Genomic DNA, 25,862 nt, shown 5'->3' with positions numbered 1-25,862 from the left:
ACCCATGTATTCAACCAGCAATCGCACAATCTCTCTCTTGACTATGCACCTATCTGTGAACTCAATGCGTTGTGGGCTGTGAGAGACATGTTCAGTTCCCATACCTTTATCCTATCCTACAGCGCAAAGAAACACAAAATACGTGACGGGCCTATCAGGACTTTAGGTGGACAAGGTTGCAATTCATACCCCGATATCCTCGATATATCAATGCTGCCGCAAAGGTGACCTTTGGGTATCAACATTTTAAAATAATGAAATCAACTTCATTATCCTGCCCCAGTATCCTTGATATAACTGAACAACCTGAACTCGTTATGCCAACAAGAATCATCATTTAATGACCGTGAACAAGCAGGCTATTCTTGAAACAAAAGTCAATATTTTTAGCACTGAAAAAGAAAAACAAACACTATTACACAGAAATATTCTATTATATGATTGTGTCCAGAAACAGGTTTAAAAGCTAGGTTACAAGCATTTGACGCTGTAAATCAATGAACACTGGTATCACCTGCCAAAACATTTTAGTAGAGAAGATGTGAGGGTCGACAAGAGAAACTTCAGTCCAGTGGATCCTCCAGGGAAATATGAGATGGCATAATAGGTGAGTGCAAGAACCTAAAAGGGGGAGGGGGAAAAATAACTAATTTAAATAATACTGCATATATATCAACTGTTGCAGTTAAAAATTTGCCAGTCACATGAGTGGGTTGCTGGATTTAGAACCTAGGATACAAATCAACGAAGAAACAAGAGCATCAAACTATCTCAGGGTTGCACTGTAGCTTTAAAACAGAAAACAAATCCTCTTACTTTATACTAAACAAGAAACAAAAAATGCTACTACAAAAAAGGGCAAGTGTTCTAGATATTTTTATTATGATCCTAGAGACAACCTCAAGTTTGATGGCCCATGTTGGCTCATAATTACAATGGAGGCCTTCGACTACATAAATTTTACTTCATAAGCCGATTGGAGAATAGGACAACTAGCATTTGGCCATAGATTCAATCCAATCCACTAAATATTGCTTAACCTCCCACAACACAACGATTACAACAACAAAGCCCTCAGTCACATCCAACCTAACCTTTTATCCAAAGGAAGGATTAATCTTGTCAAGTTTTAAGTTTGAACTGAAACCACTAATATATCCTAATTAAGCTAGTCCCTCTTCTATCTGAATATACTAACTAAATATACTTTGGCCAAGAATATAATAACACTATTTAGTATTTACAGGGTTCACATAAGATCAGCAACAAATTTTCAACTTTATTAAGTCATTTTCAATAGCCAGATTATTCCTTCTCTAATAATTTCCAGCACCATATTGCTCATTTTATAAACCTGAATATAGTGCACGTATGCACCATGGTACATTTTGTGATGGAGTATCTAAGAAATTCTAAGAAATTCAAGGATAAAAGGGGAGGAAAATGGTAAACATGTGATGCAAGGATTTTGATACCTGGACAGCAGAGAAGAGCACGGAGAGAATGTAACTATGAAGCACCATTGAAACATAGATAGTACCGACCATACTGCCAATGAAGCCCAATGTAAAAGGGAGTCTCTGCAGTAGAAATGGATATGTTAGTAAGTAACATGATACATATCAACTGTGCAATGTAAAAAAATAGTTTAGACAGGCAAAATAAAATTTAACAGTTATTTCATAAGGTCATCTGAAGAACACGTGAAGGTGAACAAAGAGAAAGCAACTTGACCATCTGAGTAAAGCAGGAACGACAAGCCAATTTTTATTTAATGCAATTCTAATATTCACAAAAAAGACGATCTTCTTTGAGAACTCCCATAGGCAAATCCAGAAGGATGGTAATTGTATTTAATTTTCATTCCAGTCGGTGTAGAAGTTCAGGTCAACTTGAAAGGAAACTAATTTGCACTTTGTGAAGTATATTAACTTTTGGGATGATTTGAAGAACCTATGCCAGACTAGATCATACGCGAGTGCTAAGTGCCAGATGTAAAAGGTCACAAATTCAGCAGTTTGATGAAAACATTTTCAAATAATATTAATAGCAGCAAATACATGAGAATAACAGCTTTAGTAGAATCCTAGGGCAGGAGGTTTCACTGGATAATAATAAATATGTTCTTATTTTTTCAGCAATGAAATACCCATTCCTGATATTAAAAAAGGACGTGAATTTTAGCAGATTTAAGAAGTTAAGCTCACAACATGTGATATATCTCACTAGGTGTTATATAGATGAAAACGACTTTGAGAAAAGTACAAATAGAGAAAGACAACTCAGCAGATTTATTACATGGCAAAGCCATAATATTTTTCACGTCAAATAAGAAACTAGATTGAACAAAACTTATCCACGCCATTTATGCCGGCTCTGTGAAGTCCACTGTTCGGATATAAATAGAGAAAATATAAAATTGTTGCAGCTTCCGTAAGAATGAAAACTAAATGAATAAAGAAGATACATAATTTGGAGCCATACCTCTTTGGAGGACATGTGAGCCAGTTGATTCTTAGGGCCTTTTAGAGCAAAGAATGATCCAATAATAAAGGCACAACCAAGAGTGAAGCATATTGCAAATTTCTGAGGCATTAGCACCATGACTGGAAGAAACATGAAGAATGCCACAAAAATAAAGAATACGCCGCTGGCAAGGAGAAGACCAAAGTACATGAGCGCCTTTCCGGAAGGCACACTGCTAGTGGCAGTCTGAAAGCTCCCTGGCAATTCCCTCACACCCTTAGATACCCTGGTAATGTTCCGACAGTACAAAAGTTTAATAATAGTACAGGAACTATATAGTTTTTTTTTCTGTTTCTGAAAAGCAGTTTAATCAATAAATTTCAAATACTAAAGAATGAAAAATGAAGAGCCATGTACTTGCCATGAAAGTCCACACCACTACTAACGTTGTGCGGATAAAGAAAGACAACATAAATGCTAGTAGTTTTACAAAGAAAAAAAAAAGAAGCTTTCCTATAAGCAAAGTAATCCCCCAAACAAAGGTCTAACATCTTCGTTTTCAAGTATACTATGATACTTTCATAAAAATAAATACATGTTTTCATAACAGCAAAGTAATTCAAACTGACTTATGGAAGTACGATGCACAAATAAGACGTGTTCTCTGACGTATTGAGCAACCAAAGTTAATATAGGAAAGCTGTAAATGGACTTAATACTTAGTCTTGATAAAAGTTTATACAAATGGTCAATTGATGCCAATGAATGCAAATTGTCTGCTGAAAGAAGGTTAAAATAAATTGTCCAATCTCCTTCCTCTAGCTTTGATTCGTTTCTCTTCTCTATATTCTTCTTTCTTTCTTTCTTTCTTTCTTTCTGTACATTATAACCCTTCTCTTTGCACTCTTTCCATTACAGAAATCACAGTTAAACAAAATAACGATTATACTGCACTCCCAAGATCACTGAAATCTGATGATTCTTGCCAAACCAGTAAAAGGCGGTATTTTTAACTCTAAATTCAACTCCTGTGGCCTCAAGCAATGGGGTGCAACTCAGGAACATAGACTACGTAGTCTCCTCTATCCTTCATTAGTGTGTACAAAGTTACATCTGCGATAGCACAAAGTTAATTGCTTATCTTTTAGCCGCGAAGGGATCTGTTGATAAATCCTTGTTTCCAATCATCCAGTAGCATTTCTAGACAAAAAACAACACGTATCCCATCCCAAAAAATTAACCTAATGCTACACTAGTTGGTATAATAATTCCCACAAATACCCTAATTAAGTTTATCTTCTCAAATAATACCCCTCCGCACGGCCATTCCAGCATCCGCACAGTGCCGATCTAGTCCAAAAAGTTTCCGAGCACTTCAGATCCGACAAAGAGCAACAATGAAGATCGCAAATCGCAATGGGAAACAACGAGATTAAAACCTAAAGAGATTGTTCTTACACGTTGAACGTCCCGGAGACCTTGTCGTTGGCGGTGCGCACGGCGGCCTCGATGTCGAACCCTAGAGCGGAGGACGAGGCGGCCTCCTCGGCGGATTTGGACGCGGCGTACGAGTTCCAATCGGCGAGGAGGGAGGAGGAGGAGGACGACGACGACGACTTCGGTAGCTCGCCGCCGCTCGGGCCCCCCACGAACCACGCTTGCGCCGTCTTCTGCATCGCTTAATGGCGATCGGAGGGGGAGAAGAGGATAAGGAGATGGAGATGGCCTGGGAGAGGTAACTGCGGAGCTCTCTCTCTCTCTCTCTCTCTCTCTCTCCTCCTTTAATGACGATCTGCGGGAGGAGGAAGGGGAAGGGGAAGGGGGAGAGAAGGATTCGTTCAGGGTCTTTTTATTACTCTTTAGTAGGTGAATAAATGACTAGAGACCCCTCCAAAGTAAATGTCCCTATGAAGTTGGTCCCCAAAATAAATTTTTGATAATTGTTCTAAGTTTTTTCAGAATTTGATTTGTATTTCTACAATATGGTGTTAGGTGGTGGAGCTCTCAAGAAAAATTAAAGATCAAAATCAATCACTGGTATTTTATTTTTATTTTGTTTTCTTGGAATCATTTAGGCGCTCTATTTCACAGCACAACTTTATTAGCAGAAATAGTTATTTTTAACAAAATTTGATGGGCTTTTACATAATAAATAAATAAAAAATAATAATACAATGCTATGTATCTGGTAGAGAAGAAGCAAGAAACAACATTTACTTAAGCAGCAACAACACTGGAGCATAAATACAGTGATGAATCTTCCACAAAGCCCGGACCGGAAAAGTGTAAATAATTTTCAGACCCAAGTTCAGTCCAAATTGATCGAACCGGTTGAATCAATCAAAGAAAGGAAAATTTGGACAGATCAGGCTTAAGTTTTGCTTAGGAAGTTTTACAGAACAGATAGAAGACCAACCCCGTACTCTTGCTTTGCTTAATGATACCGATACCGAACCACCAAAGTATTTCAAATTTATACACAATTCAGAACTTCCAAGCTGAAAAAAGATAAATGACAATAATAACTAAACATCATGCCGAATGTCGCGGAATTAAATATCCCCCTCAGATGAAAATAAATACAGTAAGGTCACTGAAATATAAAATAAAGAAGAGAATATTCCTCTGTGCACTGTGATGTTCTGGCGATGTCAAAACCAAACTAGCTTAACAAATGATTTATGAACATATCTGCTGGTTTTGAAGATGCATAGAACGAAACCTCAGGTATCGTTGACTTGAGAGTGGAACACAAAGCTTGGGAATGTCGTAGTAATGTCTCTGTTCACAAAAATAAACAGTTGCTGTGATTGGTATATTCGGAATAGATAAATGCTATTAAGATTACAGAAGTGGAAAATAGTGCATTTTAAAAAATCAGTAGCCATCAAATGTGATGTAGAAAATTATAACAAATTTCCTCGGCAGCAGACAAAAGTACACATTTGATCAAGAATTCAAGACTACACGGGAAAGTAAGGAATCTGAAATTCAGTTTACACGCCCAAGAGCTTCCTGAACACGTGTAACTCAATCAGGATTCAGGAATGATAATTTTTTCTTTTTTAATCTGAGAAAATCATTCATGGAATGGTAGATGCATTGATATACTTGCACTCAGTTCATCTTTATAAAAGCAACATGGAGAGTTCAACAAAAGTGCTAGGAAATGCCGTGTAGCAGAAAAAAGGTAATTGAGCTCGGTATAAGGCATCCAGTATCTTCATGCGTGCTGAAATCATACTAGAAATTTCAGTAATTCAATACGCTAGGAGTAAATAAATCTTACTTGAGATACGGAAGAGTCATATTCTTTAGCAAAGATGGATGTCTCATAACAAGATTTCGCCACTCTTCCCTGTCAATTTTCCCATCATGCTTTGTGTCTGCTTCCTCAAATGTCTTGCAGCCAAGCAGAAGTATGTTTATTGGCAACAATTAAAAAAAAGACCTAATTGTTTAGCAGATTTTCAGGTTGAACCAGCACTAATCAACAACTAGATTATGCTAATTGCCAGTAACATAGAAATTTTTATCATATCAATTATGTTGCGAATGACCATCAGGTGAACAATACACCCATAAGCAGTGTTGAGTGTTCATGTGAATGCATGGTTAATAGTATGCAATTGTCAGGCTATTAAATATGGTACAAAGATGCGTGTTTTCATGGAGCACAATGAACTGAGCTACTAAAGCGCTGTTCCAAATTCGTAAGGGTAAACACCGTACAGCAAAAGAACGAGAGTGAGGAATCACAATGAACCGGGCTGCTCAACTTTTCTGAGATATGAGAGAAGGGAGAAATTTCCAAATGTATTTAGGGTTCAAGTATAGGCATTTAGGCAACCTAGATCCATAAGTTAAAATGTACTTTATTGAGTAAGAGGTTTTCTTGGTTAATTACCGAAGTACCATTTGTAGCCAGTTTTGTTACACAAGATTTATTTAATGCTAAAGCCTGATAAACTTTTTTCTTTTTTCAGGATCGACCAGCTTGCCAAGGTTTTAGTTTTCAATACAGCTAACACAATGCTTCTACACATCAATAGACACTGTCAGCATCAATGCCTGTCTTTACACTTATACGATGAATGATATGAAAGTTAACCAGGAAAAACAAGGTTGAGATGAGTAAATAATTAAAAATTGTTGAAACAAATGGAAGCATTTGAAGCCACTTCGTCTCATCTTTGGATATCTTTCTAGTAGAAGGGTGAAAAAATCCTGAATATTATGACTTTGAACCTTGGTTTGCTATATTGTCACCTGGTGAACTAGCAAAAGACAAGAATACTGAAACAGAGTATAACTCAGGAGAGAAAGATTAGTGGGAAGAAAAATTAGTGTGCCTGTCTATCAAAGAAACATATGAAGAAAAAGGCAAATAACAATAATCGAGAATGCACCTTATCTATGATACTTTCTATGACTTCATCTGAAAGGTTCATGCCTGACTCAGCAAGTGTAGCCACTACCATTTGCTTAACCTGAATATCAGGAAAGTGGAAAAGATCTTAGGACATGAAGAAAGAGTTCTAGCACCAGTAAGATGCCTCTTAGCCAGTAAGAACTCGGATACTAATTACATACGGAATCAGGTAGGATGGAATAAATGAATAGTTATGTAGTTATCTCTCGAAAAGCTAAACAAACAACGTATGAATTGCTTGGTAAAACTCATAATAAGGAAAGAAGATAAATTATCAAGTCCGTGAATATTATGAACAGCATAAGAAGCAATTAGTAATCAAGTCAGATTGGACAAATACAGTCATGCACATACAGCTTGGAATTTCTGACAGTATAGTGTTTGCAATAACAGTAGAGCCCATCAAATGGAATTTTGTTGGAAAACAAAGAACTAACAATCGTTTTAAGCACAAGCAGTTATCAATATTCAGTTTCATATTTACTCATGATAAATAGCAATGTAAGACTTAGGTCTCAAATACATGGCCATTTTCCCACTGACTGATGCTAGCAGGAAAAATTCACAGAGAGCGAAAATTATAACTCTTACAGTGAAGTCACTAATGCATCCTAACCTTTCAGAAGCATAAAGAAACAAATGTTTGAATTAAAAATCAGCACCTAAGTGATTAAGGACAAGTGGCAAAAGAATAAGCTTTTATAGAACTTCCTTATTTGTACATCACACTTAAGTAAATTAGATTGATCAAAGAATATGAAAGTACCTCTTGTCGTTCTATGAAACCTTGTTGCTTGAGATCATATAGTTGGAAAGAAACTGAAAAGAATATTGTGCAAATTTCAGTTGACAACATAAAAAAGTTTGATAAGCATTAAGAAGAAAAGGATGAATCTACTGAAAAACAATAGTAGCTAGTTGTTTCTGGGTACATGACCCACAGCATCTTATACCACGAAGGCTATCAATCAAAGACCCCAATATTATGGAAAAGTTGGAACAGTTGTGATTTTGAAGAAAGTAGCAAAACGTAGTAAAACAACATTCTGAAACAAAATAGTCGGGTGATATAATATTCAAGGATGTCATAAATTTAGCTGGAAGATGATACAACTTACACTCGATTTTATCATCAATTGGAGCATTAGGGTGAAATACAGATAGAGCTCGTGCAAATTCCTCAAACCCAAGAATTCCATTATGTTTTGTATCGAATAAGTCAAATACCTGCAAATGTTGAGAATTAAAGAACTGCGAACAATACCTAAGGGATAAGAAGCACAAAACTAGCATGTTGTTCTCTCGCTATGCCCGTGTACAGAAAGTTCAAAGAAGTAAAGCAAGAAAAATCAGTTGGTATATTCATAACAAAACTGAGAAAGAAACATGTGGCTTTACAGATAATTAAAATAAAGTGTAGTATTGGAGTCTCTTAAACCAATATGTTTCATATGTGACATACGCGATCAGCAAATAGGCTTTCTTTTTTATTCGTCTTGAAGAGTGCAAGTTGGAACTCCTCCTGCAGCAAGAGAGTGAAAATGTCAAGATGGCAATAGCATAGGTCTGCTGGAAATAAAACAAATATTGCATACCACTTAGTTCGCTTAACATCACTGAAAGCGCCAACATAAAAAAGTAATAGTCTAAAATGCTTTAAATGAAGTCCCAACCTTGTTAATCAAGCCATCATCTATAACAGCACTGCTGATCTTTTTGAATAGCTCATACAAAGCTTCGATTTCACTTACACTAACTGCAGATAAAGAAAATAAAGTTTCAGCCCAAGGTGGTCTAATTTTTACTACATTACCAATTTGATATACAAAGTAATTAGCTGAAAGGTAAGGTGAGTGTGCTGATGTGCTCTAAGCATTTAAGAATACAGGGGTCAGAAAAGCCTAAAAGTAACTCAAGAACATAGACGTTATAAACACAAACAAGTGATACACCCCATCATGGTAAATTCCAATAGCAACTACGGAAGTGACAAGAGACGTACAAACTGTTTCCCTTGCCAAAAGTTCAGGATCTTCAAGACCCTTAGGTTGCTTGCACAGGTCAAGATCACAGCACTTCAGGAGGACAGCAGCTAGTTGCCTGATCCCCTCTAGGCACTGCAACATGATATTCTCCAATCATGAAGACAATCCATACCTGCAATTAGAGAAGAAGAACCAACCATTGTAGTTCGATTTGGAGAATAACTTGCCTCTTCTAAGACCTAAACACAAGGAATTTCTGAAATTGAACAACATTTATTGACATAAAATGGCAAGACTTTCTACATAATGGATGATTGCTTTATATTATATTCATTTGGAAGCAAGTAGGTGTATCCGATAGAACAAACAGGGAGAGAACCCATTAGAAATTCATGTAGTGAACTAGCAAGACAGAAATCAAAGGTCTTCACATGAAAGTGTAAGACCTTAGTTTAGCTACAAGCCTCTACAACTTGTCCAACCCCTCTGAAGCAAATATGAGTTATACATCGACTTTCGACCTAACTGAAGGTCGCAACTCTCTATTACTGCTTGAATTTTGAAGGGGGGGAAAAAAAGAAGCAAATCCTTCACACTCTAAATGTTGTTACATTATTTTGAGCAATCCCAATGTCCAAATTGATCTTGAGGGCAACTTTTAGCAAGATAAGCACTTGATTATTGCATCACAAAATTTGATAAGCACTAATCTGTAATGACAAGTTTCTTCTTATCTGAGAATAAAAACAAGAACATATGCTAGTTTTAGCAATCCTTACATACAGGAATAGCAATTGCAAGATTGCGTTGTCTGCAAAATTTCCAAGGAATAATCCTCTAAACCGCAAGATGAAATGCTCATAAATGTTATGACGCAGCGATACATCAATATCAAAAACAGATCATTCGACAAGATAGAAATAGACCCGGAAAGGAAAAGGAACAGACCACCTTGGCAATAAACAAAACTTCTAATTTTTGCTTCAACCACCATTGTTAACAAAATTTTCCCCACGATAGTAACAAGATGAACAAAATAAAACTCTGCCCAAACACATCTAAAAAGTAGCTTAGGCTTCTTCTGCTCCCTCTTCTTCATCAGAAATAACTCCAGAGGGATTGGTTAATCTAAACCACGATACCATACAGCGATAAAACCCTAGAGAGCAGCAGCGCGTTGACGCAAACCCTAAAATCTTATGGACGAAGCGATCAAGATACAATTTTTGTTCAAAAATCTAACACAAGATCAAAGCTTTTCCGAGCCAAAACAGATCAAGAAAACAAATATACGGGACAAGTAGCGTCGATGCAATGATTTCGCATGGATCATCACTACGTTTCAAAATTCCCAATTCCACTATCTCCGACTCGCGAAACAACGCATCGTTCCCGCCGAACCCTATGAAGAATCCAAAGATTCTACACAAGAGAGAGAGAGAGAGAGAGAGAGAGAGAGAGAGAGGAACCTTTTAGAGAAGAGGGATCCATGGGAAGGGGAGGAGGAGAGAGGGGGGAGCGTATTCGCATACATTTTTATTTTTTATTTTTCCTCCTTCCCCCCGTGATTTGGCCCTTCCTCAAAGACGCTCTCGCGGCTCGGAGAGAGGCAAAGAGATTTCATTGTTTATATATTATTTATCATTATCATTGTACCCTCACGAAGCTAATAATAATATTTTATTTTTCTATATTTTCTCATTTATATTTATATATTAATTTGTTTTTCTTTTAGTTGTAGATAATTAATATTTGTTCAACAAACCGCTCTTTCCACTCCTATTTGTTATTTATTTAAATATTTTTATTTTTTGAATTTTAAATCATAATATTTTTATGAATTATTATTAATATATTGAAAATTATAATGCCGAATAAATATTAATTCAAAAAAAATATTTCACCTATTTAAAGACCGAATAAAAATAATTTGGCAAAAGAGAAGTATCCGGCAAGTGTGGCGGTTTATTGGTAGATGTTATGATGAAAAAAAAAAAAATATAATTTTTACAAATCAATCTTTCGACATCTTAGTGGTTATTAGATAAATTTGTGAAATAACAAAAGAATGAGCTGGATTTTGCAATCCTAAGTGATATGTTGTATTGATGGATGACAATGTGAATTTTTTTTTTTTCTTTTGCAATTGTTTGACTCACTCGAACTCCCGTTATCTCAACATTAGTAGCAAAATTTATTTTCCAAATGAATGAGAGAGGAAATATGCTATCTTTATCTTTAAAAAAATAATAATAATAATAATTCATGTAATGATGTTTCATCGACTGATCTTTACCTGTAATCATTCTCTAGAGTAGCAACAGAATTTAATTAGATCCATGCGCAGTTTTTCGTGCATTATTTATTTATCCATCATTTTACTCTGGAAGCTTGTGGATGATTCGTCATTGACACTGACTGTGGAAAAGCTTTCAAACTCGACGCGATCCTCCATTGGTGGAAATTGGATAAGGAACAACGAAGTCATATTGATGATGATGCAGCAACACGCAAAATCCACTAACAAACAATCATTCTAAACCTAATATCTGGGAGATTATTAGTGCTAATGATTTGTTCTCTATTTGTGTTATTAAGGATTTTGGTTTTCAATATCTAAGAGGCCCAAATAGTTTTGTTTTGGCCCATAAAGGATCCGTTTGCCGAATAACATCGTGCCAAAGTCGGCCCGTAAATAATCCATTCACTGAATGATTGTTATGCCGACATCCCGTGCTCGAGCACAGGGATGTAAAGTGGACCGTACCGTACCGTGCCGTGCCGTGCCAGATTGATGGCCCGGGCAAGACAGAGCCCCATGACAAGCGTCGGCTCTATCGTGCCCCCCATCAGGTTCACACGCAGCCGGCATGGCACGGCATGTTTAGATCTTTCTCGTTAGCCCAATATGGTCCGATATTATTTTCCAAACATTTCTTTTTTTTTGTAAAATAATGTAAGCTATTTAAATCTCAGCTAATTTTATATTTAAAAAAATTATTTAAATTTTGTTTTAAATTAATAAAAGCAAAGTTTAACACTAGCATTTAAAAGTGGGACCCACCGCCAGTTAGGAATTGCGTGGCCGCTCAGTCTGGAAGAATTCTACACTGTCACACTTACACTACATCATCAATAACAAGCCAATCATACTTCTTCTTTTCAAACAAAAATACAATAAAAATATTTTTTTATAATCATGATGGGACATATATTTGTGAAAGGAGATATTTGAACCACGTTACCAATATACCCGGTGCATTCTAGAATTTTTCCTCGGTCCGAATGTGTACCACGGAATTTACCGAGAGCATATTTTATATCACCGTTATTTTACACACAAATAATAATATTCAGTACATCAACAACTTCCACATTACACTATTTTTAGCATAAATATTAAAAGATTTGATGATTAGTATTTAAGACTATAAATTTAAAATCTAATTATTTTATATTTTTATTTAAATTTAATTTAAAAAATTAATTGAAACAAATTATGGATATAAACGGATCTAGATTGGTGGAGCTCCCGTGCTGAATGGGATAGCAAACGGAAAAAAATAAATGGATTCAGGAGAAGAAATGAGATTATTTTTATGGTCCGAGATGGATTTAGGGCAGAAAACGAAAAAAATTTTGCCCCGCTCTGAATCCATCCCAAAAATGATTTATCTTTTTAAAATTATCTCTAAAAAAAAATATTCACACAACAGTTTAAAATACAAATAAGTTAGTGCTCTCATTTCTTATGTATTTGAAATTTTTAAATTTTTAAATTTTATTTCGAATTATGATTGATATATTTTTTTATAATTTGTATTGTTAATTATATAACTTGATAATATTATTCATTTATTGTTAAAATATTATTAATTTATATTTTATAGAATATTAATAATATTATAATTTATAAAAAAAAAGTAATAGTTAGTGGGGCAGATTCGGAGCACCACCGAGAGGTAGGCTGTGAAGCAGGATGGATTATGAAATATAATTTTTAGGAATAATTATCTATATATATTCCTCAAAATTTTAAAAATATTTTATTTCTCCTTTTTTTTTTTCTTTCCAATATACCCTAATAAGTTCTTCCGTTATTCCAAAATACTCATGCAGTTATTACCCGTTAAGTTAACTCGAGTTAAACGTGAGTTAAATATTTATTAAAGTTAAAAAAAATCAAAATACCTTTTTTGCTCTTTAACTTAAAAGATAAATAATAAATGTTGGTAATGATAGAAGGGTATATCTGAAAAAATTAAAAATCAAAATATTTTTTTGTCCCTAACTTAGGCTTCATTTTTGGGATTGCGGGGAGATTGTATTACGTGCTGTGAGAAAACGACGATGGGTTTGGGATTGCGGGGAGATTGTATTACGTGTCGTGAGAAACGACGATGGGAAAATATACTCTTTCGGATTTGCGAGGAGATTGCATTACATGCTGTGAAAAATGACAATGCGTACGTAATATTATGTTCCGCATATTACGGTTAGTCAGTTACGATATATTTTTCGCGGTACCATCGGAAAACGCAGAAGTATATCCCTATATTCTTTTTTCAACTCCATTCTATCTAGTAGCGTTAGATAGAACTCAATATCAAACTAAGCCTAGATAGAATGAAGTTGAGAAAAAGAATATAGGGATATGCTTCTGCGTTCTCCAATGGGACCGCAGAAAATATAGTGTAACCGACTAACCGCAATATGCGGAACGCAATATTTTTCTATCATTGTTTCTCACCGCACGTANTAGATAGAATGAAGTTGAAAAAAAGTATATAGCGATATATTTCTGCGTTTTTCAATGGAACCGCAGAAAATATATCGTAACCGACTAACCGTAATATGCGGAACATAATATTACGTACGCATTGTCATTTTTCACAGCATGTAACGCAATCTCCTCGCAAATCCCAAACGAAGCCTAAGAGCAAATAAAAAAAATCGGTGATGGTGAAAGAGTATATTTAAAATGACAAAATAGTAATTTCATAGAGATAGCATTTATTGCTAATAGTTTATTAACAGAATTTAACTCTAGAAGTATATTTAAAATAGGTTATAACGTAAAAGAGCTATTTTCAATATTAGCCTTCTAAGAAGAGTAAATTAAAAAATCAAAAAATTTTCAGAAGTATATATATAAAAGTAATTATTCCTAATTTTTAATTTATCGTAAATTCGGAGCAAGAGGTGAGATGAAATTTTAGTAGTCGAGATGGGAGGCAGAAGACGAGACTTTTGCCTCCAAATCCGCTCCGTTTGTTTTTCTGAATATTATCTTTTTTTACTCTGGAAAAGAAAGTACATAAATTTCTTTTATAGTTTTTTTTATTTTTGGCTATAATAATGGGGAAACGAAACGAGGGAATCACGGGGACGGAAAGTAACCGTGCCATTTGGACCAAGTAAGTGTTGCTATCATGCCTTCATTGTCGTCACGTGACTGCACGTTTTGCGTGCACCACTACGTATGTGTGGCACAATCATAAAATTTATTGCATAATTCCGATTTTTCTTTTAATAAGTATTCGGAAAAAAAAAAAATCAGGATTTTACTAGCTTTCAAATGAAGCAGGATTTGGATATTCGAATCCAACCACTTGTACGTTATATTATGCGATGCAATATCAAAATTTTTAATATTTATATTCAACATTATTCCACAAATTTGTAAGTAAAATTGGTTTGAGAAAAATATGCAACATGCGGAATCGGTTGTGGTTAAAATTAGTTAGGGTGAAGTGCTCACATTTTTTTAAAAAAAAATTAGCATTGTGCATGATTGGCATGAATAACGATTAAGGTCGCACTTTGTGGAAATCCTATGTCTTCATTTATTCTCGCACGTTTTTCTAGAGAAAATTTTCTTAGATAGATTTATTAAAACTTGATATATTATGTTATTAATACACTAATATGAGAATTATAATACGTACATCTAAGAACTAGCTGAGCTGGGAAAAAATAAATAAATAGATAAAGAGAGCATGAGGACTTGAAGTCAACATCTAAAAGTCAAAAAAGAACATCAAGCTTAGGGAGAGAAATTATTCTTCATGTATGGACAAAAGAATCCAACAGTAATAGAGGGATTATTGAGGAGATCATAAACATTAAAAAAAAAAAGAAGAAGAGATATATGCTACATATACATTCAAAAATCGGGTTTTTTTATCTGACATCTCTCTATCTAAATATTTTATCTTAGTAGTAATTTTGAATGATAAAAAAAGATTTTGATGATCTTTTAATTGTTTAAACAATTTATAACATTTTGAAGTTTTGGAAGGGCAAATTTCAAATTGTTTTTTTTTTAAATATATATATGTATATATNATATATATATATATATATATATATAAATAACTATACATTTAAATACCCGTTATTAAATTTTTATTTAATTGTGCTAGATATGATACAAAAAAGTTATTATTATTTCTATTATTTTTATTTTTTGATAGATAGATAGCATGCTATCCGCTTCGCTTATTTCATTTAGAAATAAACTTAGCTGGAAATGTGAATCAACTAGAATTCGAACTTGGGTCTCGGATACCAACTACCAAGTTTTTTACCACTTATTTTAGGTACGATCGGTTATTATTATTATTTTTTTGTTAAATGTGCATATATAGAGTGAGCATTGCTAAAAAAACGATGGATGATCCCCCAGCCACTTGTGCTGGCTCCGGATGTGAAAAGAACACCCTCCATGTGTGATGTGTCATCCCAATATGGCTACTCAAATGATACTTTTTTTTTTTTTTTTTTTTGCCTTTTATGACAAGCTACATACATGAAGTGGGACAAGGACAATAAGAAAACATTATCTTCTTCCTTTTTCACACATTGTGGAACAAACACGCAAAAAAAAGAAAAAAAAAAAAGAAAAAAGAAAGAAAGAAAGAGAATTAATGGGACCGCACACTGATGCGATGGAATCACCACTTCCACGTGTAGTGGGGGATTGTTTCGAATCGTTTCTAAGAAGATGCCACGTGGACTGTGGTTCGTACATGGGGAATATTTCAAAGTGAAGAGCCTAGATTCGCCATCAGGCATTAACTTTAGGATTAATTTTATACAGCGCCTTTTAAATATAGTAAATAATAAATATATTTTTATAAAATTTAATTTTTATATGTTATTTTTATAAAAATTTTAATATTTTTAAATACATCACCCTAATTTGTTACCGTTAAAAAACTATTTATATATTTAATTTTGTCATCACAAATATGATGAGAATTAAGTATTTAATTTATAATTAACAAAATTTTTCTAACATATTCTAACAGTAAGGACATATTTGAAAATATCGAAATTTTTACAAGAATAATATATAAAAGTTAAATCTTATATAAATACATTTAGCATTTATTGTATTTGCATGAATCTATATATATAAAATTAATCCTTAATTTTATCTCTATTCAAATATTGCATTTTTTTAAAAAATTAATATTTATATGCGTGCAGTAAAAAAATTTTTAAAATAGGTCGTTAGAAATGAAATTTTATCTTTGTTTAGGTGTGGAAGATAACGAGGTGAGTAGTGAGTACGTGGTGGAGGAAAGAGGGCGACACTTGTGTGTGCAGCGAGTGTGATGGTACGTAACATTGTCACATGCGCCACCTTCGTTTGTGTTCCCGATGGGCACGTTATGGTAACACCTGTGAATAAATGCAATGCAATGCACCTAAACATCTTATTCCCAAGGACAAAAATTTTATAGAGATGGTCCCAAACTAATTCTAATTAGTTTGGGAAGTTTTCCTGTATTTAAAGAGAGAGAGAGAGAGCAGCAGAGAAAACATCCGTCAGATCGGTCACGTGGCGCCATCCACACTAGTTTGGGAACGGTTTCCATAAAATTTTTGTCCGATTCTCAAGCAATGTAACGTTTCCAATTAATTGCAGGTGGTAAGGACAGCACTTGCCGCGGTACCAAGATTCTGCTACTCTTTCGTGACACCTTTTTATTTTTATTTTAAAAATATATTAAATTTATCTAAATCATGAATTATTTTAATTTGATTATTTATTATTTTTAAAAAATAACTTTTTAATTTGTTTGAGTTGAATCAGTTAACGGTATTTTGGCTTTAAAATTTGAATGCGCGGTTTATTTTTTACATATTCAGTTAGTATATTTTATTCAATTATCGTAATTATAATTTTATTAAAATAAATAACTACTATAAATTTTAAAATTATAGTATTTTTTTTCTGACTCAAATCAAATAAGTTGAAAGGTTGAATATTAAAATAAAAGTTTTGAAACATTAAAGCAACCAATTCAAAATATTTATAATTACGTAAGTTTTGTAAGTCTTTTTTTTTCCTGTTTATCGCGTTTTTATTTTACCATTTTTTCGTTCAAAAATATTATAATTAACTACTTTGTAGTCATAAAAAAAATTATCTTACTATCCTATTTGATAGATCATTTTTTTAGATAAAAATAAATATAAAATCATATTATACTAAAGTACAGCCTTTTGAACTATAAGATGATAAAGCGAAAAGGAGTTAAATAACAGTAGAGTAAACTAAAATTTATCTTTCTATTTAGCATGCAATCCGCTTCGTTTAGAAATAAATTCAGTCTGAACTTTGAACTTAGAACCTTGGTACCAATTCTCGGGGCTCTTACTACTTGCGCTACATATAGTTAGTTAATTCGGATTCGGCAAAAATTCAGTACGGATATAATACGCATAAAATTCGCTTTCTAATTTTTAAATTCATTGAAAATTTTGGCTTAAAAAACGAATTCGGTATAAAATATAAAATATAAGATATAAAATATAAGATAATTTATATTTAAAAATAAAAATTATAAGATTTTTATTTATATTTTCAATAATTTGGAAATAATTTGCGAATAATTTGACTGGCCCAAAAATTCACGAATAATTTTTTTTTTTAATTCGTAAACGGATCATTTAATTCGAATTTTTAATAATTCGCGAATTAACTAACTAGGGCGCTACAACAGTCAGTGATATCTATTTTTTTATATAATAGCTAGTGATGGAGTGCATTAATTTCAGTGCATGAAAACCTAACTTTGTATACTTATGAAGCAGCTATGTATAGTTGAATGGTACTGAGGTGCATTATTAGATGCCCGGATGTACGGATTCAATCTTTCAGTACTTACATACATAATAACATAAATCTTCTTTTAAGATAAAAATGTGGGTTATTATTATTTTAATAAATTATGACTGTCGTTAGGAAAACAAATAAAAAAGAATTCTACATTATAATTAAAAATAAAAATCGTAACGAACACAAAAGTTTGTATTGAAAAGTATGAGCATTGTCTAGACTCTTCCCCTTCTCTTTTTGAAACCTCTCTATGGACTTCCTCTTCGCTCCGAGTTTGTGCATTGTATTTTTTTTTTCATCGTTTTCTCTGTTACTATCTTTTTTCTTACTATTTAGAAGTTCTCTTTTATCTATAAGACATCGTCAATTTTATGTATATCCTTCGTACTGGAGCATGGCAAATTTCGAGATCAGGATGTTCTGCTGTGCGTTGAGGGATGAAAACTGAACCCCAAGTATATAAAGTTTGGATGATTACTTTTGTTTACCGTATTTTCTATTTTTTTTTATATATATTATGAGCTTAGTGTTCATCATCTTGATTGATAATTAATTAGATTTTGGGTATTGGTTAACATTTCTTTCTTTCTTTATTTTATTTAGGTGTTGGGATCATGGTTCTTAGCTATTTTATTTTTTTAAAATCTTTGCTGGTTAGGTTCTGTAACTCTTCTTTTTATTAAGTGATTCTTTTGTTGTATCTTCATCTATTTTTNCCACGTTAATTATATACTTTTTTTAGAATAATTGTCTATATACTCCTGAAAACTTCGAAAATATCTTATTTACTCTTAATTTTTTTTTTCTTTCTAATATACTTCTCATATGTTTCTCCGTTATTCCAAGATATTTCTGCAGTTACCAATCATTAAATTAACTTGGGTTAAACGTGAGTTAAATATCTACCAAGGTTAAAAAAAATTAAAATGCTACTTTTACCCTTAACTTAAGGGCAAATAAGAAATGTTGGTAATGTTAGAATGATATATTTGAAAAGACTAAAAAGTAAAATACTTTTCTAACTTAAGGGCAAATAAAAAAAGGGATAATTTCATAGATACCTTTTCGGGGACTATTAATTTCCTCAATGCCCTTCTAAAATTGATAATATCATGAATGCCCTCCGATATATCAAAAACTATATTATCATAAATGCCCTTCACTATTTAAGTTCGTCAAAGTCCTTTTAAAATGGAGTTATATTTTTAAAATGCTATTTTTACCCTTTATCTCTCACCAACAGTAGTAGAAATACTAATAGATATTTCAAGACAATTTCTGTAAACCTAAATTTGATTATTTAATATACTAAATATTAAATTAAATTATTAATATATATTAATTATTAAAAAATATATAAAAATTGTATTTTATATATAGTATGTTTTTATATGATTTTGGTTTTGTTTTCGGCTTCGGATTTCGGTTCAGGTTTGGTTTGGATATAAACCAAAACCATAATTGAGTTTGAATATAATGCGATTTTATTTTTTTTGTAACTTTAATTGAAACTATTCGTACTTAGCATCGATTAAGCTCACCCCATTCAAAATCGAGTTCAGATAAAATTGTGTACCTATATCAATTCACATTCCTAATCAGTAATAGTAATTTTGAAATAAAAGATAGATTTAATTTTTTTTCCTATTTAATAAAAAATAAATCAAATAACAATATGCATGCATTTTTTTGTCGACTGAAAAAAGAAAAAAGAGAGTTTTGTTCGTAGGCTAAAATATATTATATTTTAGTTTTTTAATGTATTTAATGGAGAAAATTATTGAGAATAATTTTGGCTTAAAAAATTTTTAAGCTTCCAATATTAAAAAAAGATAGGAAAAATCCTCAACTTTTATTTTTATTTAAATTTTTATATATAGTTATTTATTTGCCAAAATTTAAATAGAGCTACTAGATTTGATAAAATCATCAAAAAACTTGATAAAATTCTCATTTTTCATACACTAAAATTAGTTAATTTTTTAAAAAACTAAAAGTTAATGGGTTGTCAACTAGAAGAATAAAAGTTGAGGGAGCAGTTTCAAAATGGCATATAGTTGAGAGGGTCTCCATACCTTTTTTTACTTAGCATAGTTGAGGGCAAATAGGTTATTTTAAAAGTTAACCCATTTTTAACCTTTTAATAACTAGTGTAAAACTAACACAACTGACGGTAGAGATAATGGTGATAATTTTCAGTATTTACAAGGGCATATGTGATATTTTAAACTTTATAGGGATATAGATGATATTTTAAACTTTGGGAGGGGTATCTATGAAATTACCCCACAAAAAAAGTCGGTGATAGTAGAAGGGTATATTTGAAAGGACAAAATAGTAATTTTAAAGAAATAATAAAGTTCATTAACAGATTTTAACTTTAGCGGTATATTAGAAATATATTGGAACGTAAAAAAAATATTTTCAATATTAACTTTCTAAGATAGGTAAATAAAAAAATCGAAATTTTTTAAAAGTTATATAAAAATTGCCCCTACTTTTTTAATATGCGGGGTTGGAAAAATACTGGTGTTTCTATCACACGTTACACTCTTCGGGTTTCAAATTCGAATCTGATACTTCAAAAATTCCTAATTGATTCCAACCTAACTCAATCCACGCCCAGAGTTTCGCGATCCAAAACGTTTTCATCAAAAGGAAAAAACAAAAATCTTTTCCTCTCGAAAAATAATCACATCAACTGAAGAGGAGCCCATTAATAATGTATTAATATCGTACAGCGCAAGTTTCTCGATGAACTTGGTAAAAAAACGACAACGACGCATCGCACTAAGGTCGTGTTTATTTGGATAGAAATGGGGCAGAAATGGGCAGAAGGAAAGTCGTTTTCGTCATAAACGATTATTTTTGTTGTTTGGTTCATCGTAAAAAGGTTACGGTCGAAATTCGAGTTAATCTCAAACGACGTAATTAACTTCGTCCCATCGTGGACCGAAGCCAATTATGATGAAGAGAGATGAAGAAAAAATAATAAAATAATATTATAGATAAAAATAGTTATATTTAAATATATTTAATTATATTATTAATTATTTTTTTATTCAATTAATATATCTAAAATATGATAAAAATTGATTAGTTAAGTTTTAATATTTTCTTTATTTAGTTTGTACATTTAAAATATGATAAAAATTGATTGATTAAGTATTAATATTGTTTTGACTTTATAATTTAATTGTTGTATTACTATAATTTAAGTATACAAAAATAATTTAGTTGTTTTAAATTAAATTTTAATGATATAAAAATATAATTATATTATTTTTATTTATTAAAATATTTATTATTTATATATAAATTATAATTTTATATCATACACTTTCTATCAAAACAAACAGTAGAATTAATAAAACTTTACTTCCATAAAACAAACAGTGGGAAAAAAGTAGTTTTCACCGAACTCCACTTCAACCTAAAATCCACTTCAACCGAAAGTCCAATTTTAGTGAAACAAACATACCCTAACTATACTAAAAGAACTGTTTGGTTGCATCCAAGCAATTGTAACTATATATAAATACAAATTCGATATTTAGTTTGACGTATTTAACTTCAACTGCTGCAGTAAGAACTGTAAAAGGAGGCCCAATTCTAGTAGTTGGAACTACGCCTAAATTGGTCGCAGTTCCAACTACAGCAGATGAAGAGGGTAACTTTAAACAAAAAATATACTTACCTTCTTAATTATTTTTTTAAAAAAATATTTTTTTATATTGAAAGTAATCTTACCATTATATATATAATTATAAAATTTTAAAAATTATTTTTCAACTGTATGTAACCAAACAAATTTTTTATAGTTATAAATTGCAGTGCTTTTTACTATATCGAACCAAATAGAATATAATAAAGTTATAACCGTTGTGTTTCTATTTGCATGTATCTTCAAATATACTGTATTTATAACTGCATTAAATCAAATGACTCCTAAATGCTGCGTTACCCTTACCCGTATTTGATATATATATATAGAGTTGAGCTAGAATACTATCAAAAGCACCAAGAGATTGATGCTTTTGAGTTTTTAACCCTTGGATGGAAAAATATAAGGTTGGGATGATGATGGTAGGTGGAATAGTGATCCAATAGCTATTAATAATCAAGGAATAGATCCAAGGACTAAAAATCTAATAGCACTAAGAGGGTGATACTTCTAAAAGTATTCTAGCTCAATTATATATATATATATATATATAGAGTCCAGCTATGGTGCTTGTAAGTTTTTTACCCTTAGATCTATTCCTCGGATCATTTTCAACCATTAGATTATACTATTCAACCAACCACCCACTCAACTGTAGGGGCCCACATCATCCTAGCCGTATATCACTTAATCCAATGGCTAAAAATCTACAAGCACCAATAACTTGGTACTTTTAAAAACATAGAAGCTCAATTTTATATATATATATATATATATATATGAACTAGAATGGAATACTATCAATAGCACAAAGCTATTGGTGCTATTGATTTTTTAGCCTTTGGATTGATAAATGAATGGTTAGGATGATGTGGGGCCCCTAGAGTTGAATAAGTGGTAGGTTGAATAGTATAATCTAACGGATAAAAATAATTAAAGGATTAAATCTAACGGTGGAAAACTCGATAGCACCAAATTCTTAGTGCTATCGATAATACCCCAGCCGGACTATATATATATATATATATATATATATATATAGCGTCTGGTATGCTTCTGGAAGCACGGAGCGTTCCGTGCTTTCAAGTTGTTTTCGATCTTCGGACTTTCGAATCGACGATCGGCTCCGTTAGACTTGATCTAGAGTATTTGAAGTACCTAGAAAATAAATTTTGCGATTTTTCAATATCATTTGCCTAGTGATCGAAGTAGCTCAAAATCAACGGCTGAAAATAAAAATCTTACAAAATATGATGATATGACATTAAAATTTTAGATCAAAGTTATTGATCTTGTTTTATATGGTATAAAGAAGTTTCTATCAAAATTTCATGTGATTTGGATATTTTTACACCGTTAAACTTGCAACCGGCTCACCACGGCCTTTAAAATTATTAATATTTGAGCCCCTTCGATCATCCAACTAGGCCAAATGATGCATTGAAAAATCATAAAATTTATTTAGGTAACTTTTTATCAAATACTCTAGATCAACTTCAGCCAACGTCAGGAGGGAAAAGGCCTCGAGCCGACCGTGATTCGAAAGTCCGAACCATGCGAAAACAACTTGAAGGGCACGGATGGGCTTCGTGCTTCAAGAAGCATACAGCCCACTCATATCCTATATATATATTATATATATATATATATTATATATTACTATATAGTCGACTAGGATGCTTATGAAGCAGGAGGGCTCCGTGCTTCACTATTGTTTTTCGATGTTCGAACTTTCGATATTGACGATCGGCTCCGTTAGGCAACTTGATCTAGAAGTCTTGAAAGTATCTAGAAAATAAATTTGAGATTTTTCAATATCATTTGCCCAGTGATCGAAGTGCTTAAAATTCACGCTCGAAAATTAAAAATCTTACCAAAATATGATAGATAATATGACAATTAAAATTGTTAATCAAAGTTATTATCTTGTTTATACTGTATAAAAGAAATTATTGTATCAAAATTTTATCGTGATTTGGATATTTCTATACCACGTTAGAAAAAAACTGCAACCGCTCACCATGGCCTCGATCATATAGACAAAGATATCGAAAATTGCAAAATTTATTTTTCTAGGTGTCAAACTCAGATCAACTCTAACGAGCGCGATCGTCGATTCGAAAAGTCCGAACATCTGAGAAAACCAAAGTGGTAAGCACGAATCTCCGTGGCTCCATAAAGCATACCAGCGCCACTATATATATATATAATATTATAAAAATATATATATTATATATATATACGCCCTGTGCTCTCAGGAGCACGGAGGCCTCCGTGCTCCTGAGCCGTTTTCGATGATGGAGTTTCCGAATCGACGATCGGTTCCGTTAAACTTGATCTAGCGTATTTGAAGTTTCTAGAAAATAATTTTTGCGATATTTCGATATCATTTACCTAGCAATCGAAAGGATTCAAAATCAATAATTTTTAACGGCTGAAAATAAAAATTTAATAAAAAGTGGTGATATAACACTAAAATTTTCGATCAGAAATATTGATTTTGTTGTAGATAATATAAAGAATTTTGTATCAAAATTTCATCTGATTTGAATACTTCTACACTGTTAAACTTGAAAACGGCAGATATCAACTATTAAAAATTATGAATTTTGAATCCTTTCGGTCACTAGATAAATGATATATAAAAAAAATCGCAAAAATTATTTTCTAGAAACTTCAAATGCGCTAGATCAAGTCTAACGGAGCCGCTCGTCGATTCGAAAATTCCATTATAAAAAACGGCTCAGGAGCACAGAGGCCTCCGTGCTCCTGAGAGCACAGCAGTCCTGCTCTCTCTCTCTCTCTCTCTCTCTCTCTCTATATATATATATATATATATATATGATCAACAATAACGAAGTATCTCCCCAATGTGACAACATGTACCTGTCCAACGTGTCTCTTTCCGTTTTATCTTTATCTCGGCTGAATCCATAATCTTCGACTAAGTGGAACATCATCTAGCCAAAAACAAAGTGCCACGATAACAATTCCCTAATAATGATGTAGTGATGATATATACATTTGTGGCATTTCGTGTATTCTGCATTTGGTTTTGTTCCCATAGCAATTAAAATCTGATCATTTTAGCGTACATGTGTAGGGTTGTCAATGTCATAGATGACGCCGCAGTAAACTAGATTTTTTTTTTCCCTATTCTTTCATACTTACAGACTTTGAGGTAAATCTTAAATCCTACTTATTCAAAATTTACTGTTCAACTTTTTTTAATTATTACTAAAGGTTTTTAAAAATTTGTGAAATTCTAAAATAAGTGAGATGTAGATTTACACGTACATATATATATATAATTTTCCACTAACAAAGCAGAAATAATTTTCGAGTTAGCACAGTACATTAGATCTAATCTAATTTAGAAAATTAACTTGATCAGATTTAATATACCTAATTAATAATATTATTATTGGACCCGGAGTAATTTTGGTGCAATAAGCAAACGGTTAGTGCACCCATGCGCTAGGGAGATGGTGACATGCTCTCTTGTTTTTATTTAGGAGTGGTAATTATTAGTATTAGTTATTAATAATAAATATTATTAATTAATTAAAGTTTGATCCTCAGATCTAATTATTATAATATAATCCCCTACATCAAATGGGGATCGAATAATTGGTTCCCAGATGAGGATCGAACCTACCATATATAGTACGCATATAGAGTTGGTGGCAACTTAACCGGACGTGATGGTTGGGATTAACTACGGTTAAGTTCGTTAGCGTCGCGTCCGAGAAATAGAATAATGAGTAGGAGAGTAACGGCTATATAAAGGCCCCCGCTGGGAGTAAGCTCATTGCTCACACTCGACCATTGCATATCACGCGCTCGGTCACGTGACTCTCACCATATCCTCCTCGTTCTCGCTCCCCTCCCAATCTACACTTTCCACAGAAGGAAAAAAAAAAAAAAGCAAAATCGGAGCTCTTCGAGTAATTAATCTCCACTTTTTTCCTTTTTAAAACTTTGCAAATCTTTTTTTTTTGTTTTTTTTCGAGCTAAAATTATCATCTTTTTTGAGGTAGATAATATTCTTTTTTTTTTTTTGTTTGGTTTGTTTCGATTATCTCTGTTGATAATCCTTGTTGTTTATCCTCTTTTTGATGGGGGAAGAATCGAACACGATCGAAGTGTGTAACATGATGTTGTTTTTCGAGATCGTAACCT

The 25,862-nt window shown here is 32.5% G+C and overlaps 2 protein-coding genes across 3 annotated transcripts; both read right to left on the bottom strand.

Annotated features, from left to right (window-relative positions):
* LOC109728795 (protein transport protein SFT2-like) lies at window positions 316-24,494 on the bottom strand. The gene is made up of 5 exons (XM_020259329.1): window positions 24,471-24,494; window positions 3,925-4,242; window positions 2,485-2,752; window positions 1,476-1,580; window positions 316-621 (listed from the first exon to the last, which is right to left on the bottom strand). The coding sequence occupies exons 2-5, from the start codon at window positions 4,140-4,142 to the stop codon at window positions 511-513; spliced, it is 702 nt and encodes a 233-aa protein (XP_020114918.1). The 5' UTR covers window positions 4,143-4,242; window positions 24,471-24,494; the 3' UTR covers window positions 316-510.
* LOC109728802 (calcineurin B-like protein 3) lies at window positions 4,774-10,506 on the bottom strand. 2 transcript variants are annotated; one of them, XM_020259335.1, is made up of 9 exons: window positions 10,353-10,505; window positions 8,901-9,055; window positions 8,572-8,654; window positions 8,361-8,420; window positions 8,017-8,125; window positions 7,665-7,717; window positions 6,876-6,956; window positions 5,756-5,868; window positions 4,774-5,247 (listed from the first exon to the last, which is right to left on the bottom strand). In XM_020259335.1, the coding sequence occupies exons 2-9, from the start codon at window positions 9,022-9,024 to the stop codon at window positions 5,190-5,192; spliced, it is 681 nt and encodes a 226-aa protein (XP_020114924.1). In that variant the 5' UTR covers window positions 9,025-9,055; window positions 10,353-10,505; the 3' UTR covers window positions 4,774-5,189. The 2 variants fall into 2 exon arrangements, with proteins under 2 accessions (XP_020114924.1, XP_020114931.1); XM_020259342.1 differs by lacking the exons at window positions 4,774-5,247; window positions 5,756-5,868 and adding an exon at window positions 6,326-6,743 and having other exon boundaries at window positions 10,353-10,506.

The sequence above is a fragment of the Ananas comosus genome, linkage group 2 (assembly GCF_001540865.1).
Source record: "Ananas comosus cultivar F153 linkage group 2, ASM154086v1, whole genome shotgun sequence".
Taxonomy (NCBI): domain Eukaryota; kingdom Viridiplantae; phylum Streptophyta; class Magnoliopsida; order Poales; family Bromeliaceae; genus Ananas; species Ananas comosus.
Note: the sequence above shows the minus strand (reverse complement) of the source record. Positions and strands in the feature narration are given on the sequence as shown.

What these genes read in the sequence shown, in the direction of transcription:
- LOC109728795 (XM_020259329.1), bottom strand. Translation starts at nt 4,142, where the DNA reads ATGCAGAAGACGGCGCAAGCGTGGTTCGTGGGGGGCCCGAGCGGCGGC. An exon ending in CTCACATGTCCTCCAAAGAG is followed by an intron (nt 1,581 to 2,484) that starts GTATGGCTCCAA and finishes TTTCTACTGCAG; the next exon opens with AGACTCCCTTTTACATTGGG. An exon ending in TGCTCTTCTCTGCTGTCCAG is followed by an intron (nt 622 to 1,475) that starts GTATCAAAATCC and finishes TCCCCCTTTTAG; the next exon opens with GTTCTTGCACTCACCTATTA.
- LOC109728802 (XM_020259335.1), bottom strand. Translation starts at nt 9,024, where the DNA reads ATGTTGCAGTGCCTAGAGGGGATCAGGCAACTAGCTGCTGTCCTCCTG. An exon ending in ATGATGGCTTGATTAACAAG is followed by an intron (nt 8,421 to 8,571) that starts GTTGGGACTTCA and finishes CTCTTGCTGCAG; the next exon opens with GAGGAGTTCCAACTTGCACT. An exon ending in TAGAAAGTATCATAGATAAG is followed by an intron (nt 5,869 to 6,875) that starts GTGCATTCTCGA and finishes CTTGGCTGCAAG; the next exon opens with ACATTTGAGGAAGCAGACAC.